Raw genomic sequence first — 1713 nt, forward strand, 5'->3', positions numbered from 1 at the left:
CTCCTGCGAGCGAGCCCCCATCTCGACGGGGTCCTGCTGGAGGCCGTGACGGTGCTGGGTGTCACCAGCCCCCCCCGGCAGGTCCTGGCCAACGGGGCCCTCGTCAGCGACTTCTCCTACCGCAGCGACACCCAGGCGAGTGCCGCGTCCCCCACTGGGGGGGTTTGGCCAAGGGGTGGCCGGGTTTGACCCCAGCCGGGGCACGGTGCCCGCTTTGGTGGCACTGAGGGCCCTGGGGCTGGATTAGGCCATGCAAGGGGGCGAGGATGGGGCAATGGAGGGTGGAAAGGACGCAAGGTGATGGGGCTGGGGCATCCTTCCTGGGGGAGCTGCAGGGCCAGGGCCATGCAGGACCCCCCCTTGGTTTCATCCCAGCCGCTTCTCACTGTGCTGCCCCTTCGTGCTCTCCCCAGGTGCTGAGGGTCCCCGTGGCGCTGCCGATGTGGGAGCAGTTTGTGATCACTTGGTCCTGAGCCCGTGCTGGGCCTGTGCTGCTCGGTGAAGGGGGTGATGCTGCTCCTCCTGCCTCCAAATCCATCCCATCCTTGGGAAAACCGGAGCTGCTGCTGCTCTTCCCACGCGATGCAGCTCCCGGGCTATGGCCAACGTGAGTTTGGTGGAGTTATGGGTGCATGGGAGGGTTTGCGAGCAGTTTGTGATCACTTGGTCCTGAGCCCGTGCTGGGCCTGTGCTGCTCGGTGAAGGGGGTGATGCTGCTCCTCCTGCCTCCAAATCCATCCCATCCTTGGGAAAACCGGAGCTGCTGCTGCTCTTCCCACGCGATGCAGCTCCCGGGCTATGGCCAACGTGAGTTTGGTGGAGTTATGGGTGCATGGGAGGGTTTGCACATCCCCTGGGGACGGGGAAACCCTCATCTCCTCCAAAATGGGGGAAAAAAGTGCCTTGTGAGACTGCAGACCTGTTAACGTGAGGAGCTGGTGGCCTGGGGGTGTCCCCAGCTGTGGTTTTGGGGAGGGGGATCTGTGCTGTGAATAAAGTCGCTGTTTGCTGGGAGCAGCCCCGGGCTGTGTCCGTGCCCCTCTGCGCCGCTGCCTGTCCCAAAATGTGCTCCTGGGCCGTGCCTCAGCCTCCCCCTGGTCCCAGCAGGACCCCCTGCACCCCTCGCAGCCTTCACCCCTTTTCCCAGAGCATTGAGGGACCCCTGGCTCCTCCTGTGCCATGGAGCCCATCCTGGCTCTGAGCCTGGGGGCTGCTGCCCTTGGGGGGGGGTCCTGGTCCCCAATGTGGGGCTCTGGTCACCATCACCCCTGGGTCTGCACCCCTCAAGGCTGTGCTCAGCTCCAGGTGAAGATGGAGACCTCTCCTCCAGAGCCTTTATTGAGGAGCAGCTCGGCCCCATGGCCGAGAATAAAGGCACGAGGACCCCTGGGCACCCCAGGGTGGTGGTTGGTGTGACCTAAAGAGCAGAGCCTTGTGTCACCCAGGGATTTGGGACCGCTGCGACCCCCCGTGCCCAACGGCAATGGGGGACACCAGGTCCAGGTGACGCTCACAGCTCATTGTGCAGCGGCTGGCACTGGGGGCTCAGTTTCTCCTCCAGGACGGCGTCGGGGGCGCAGACCCACGGGTCCCCCGTGTCCCACTGCCACTTGAGGAGCTGCGTGCGGAGCAGCCGGAGGACGTGGGCGTAGCGGGGGTCGGGGGCCAGGTTCTGGCTCTCAGCGGGGGCGCGGCTCGCAGCGGAGAGGGCCC

General features: G+C 65.5%; 1 protein-coding gene across 1 annotated transcript in view; it reads right to left on the reverse strand.

Annotated features, from left to right (window-relative positions):
* Positions 1-1510: 1510 nt before the first annotated feature.
* SGSH (N-sulfoglucosamine sulfohydrolase) overlaps positions 1511-1713 on the reverse strand; it is a gene marked incomplete at its 5' end in the record, with an annotated part of 2777 nt that continues 2574 nt past the window's right edge. Inside the window, 1 exon segment of the mRNA XM_010179641.1 lies at positions 1511-1694. Coding sequence (XP_010177943.1) covers positions 1511-1694 — 184 coding nt within the window.

This window comes from Mesitornis unicolor, unplaced genomic scaffold (genome assembly GCF_000695765.1).
Source record: "Mesitornis unicolor isolate BGI_N332 unplaced genomic scaffold, ASM69576v1 scaffold29672, whole genome shotgun sequence".
Lineage (NCBI taxonomy): Eukaryota > Metazoa > Chordata > Aves > Mesitornithiformes > Mesitornithidae > Mesitornis > Mesitornis unicolor.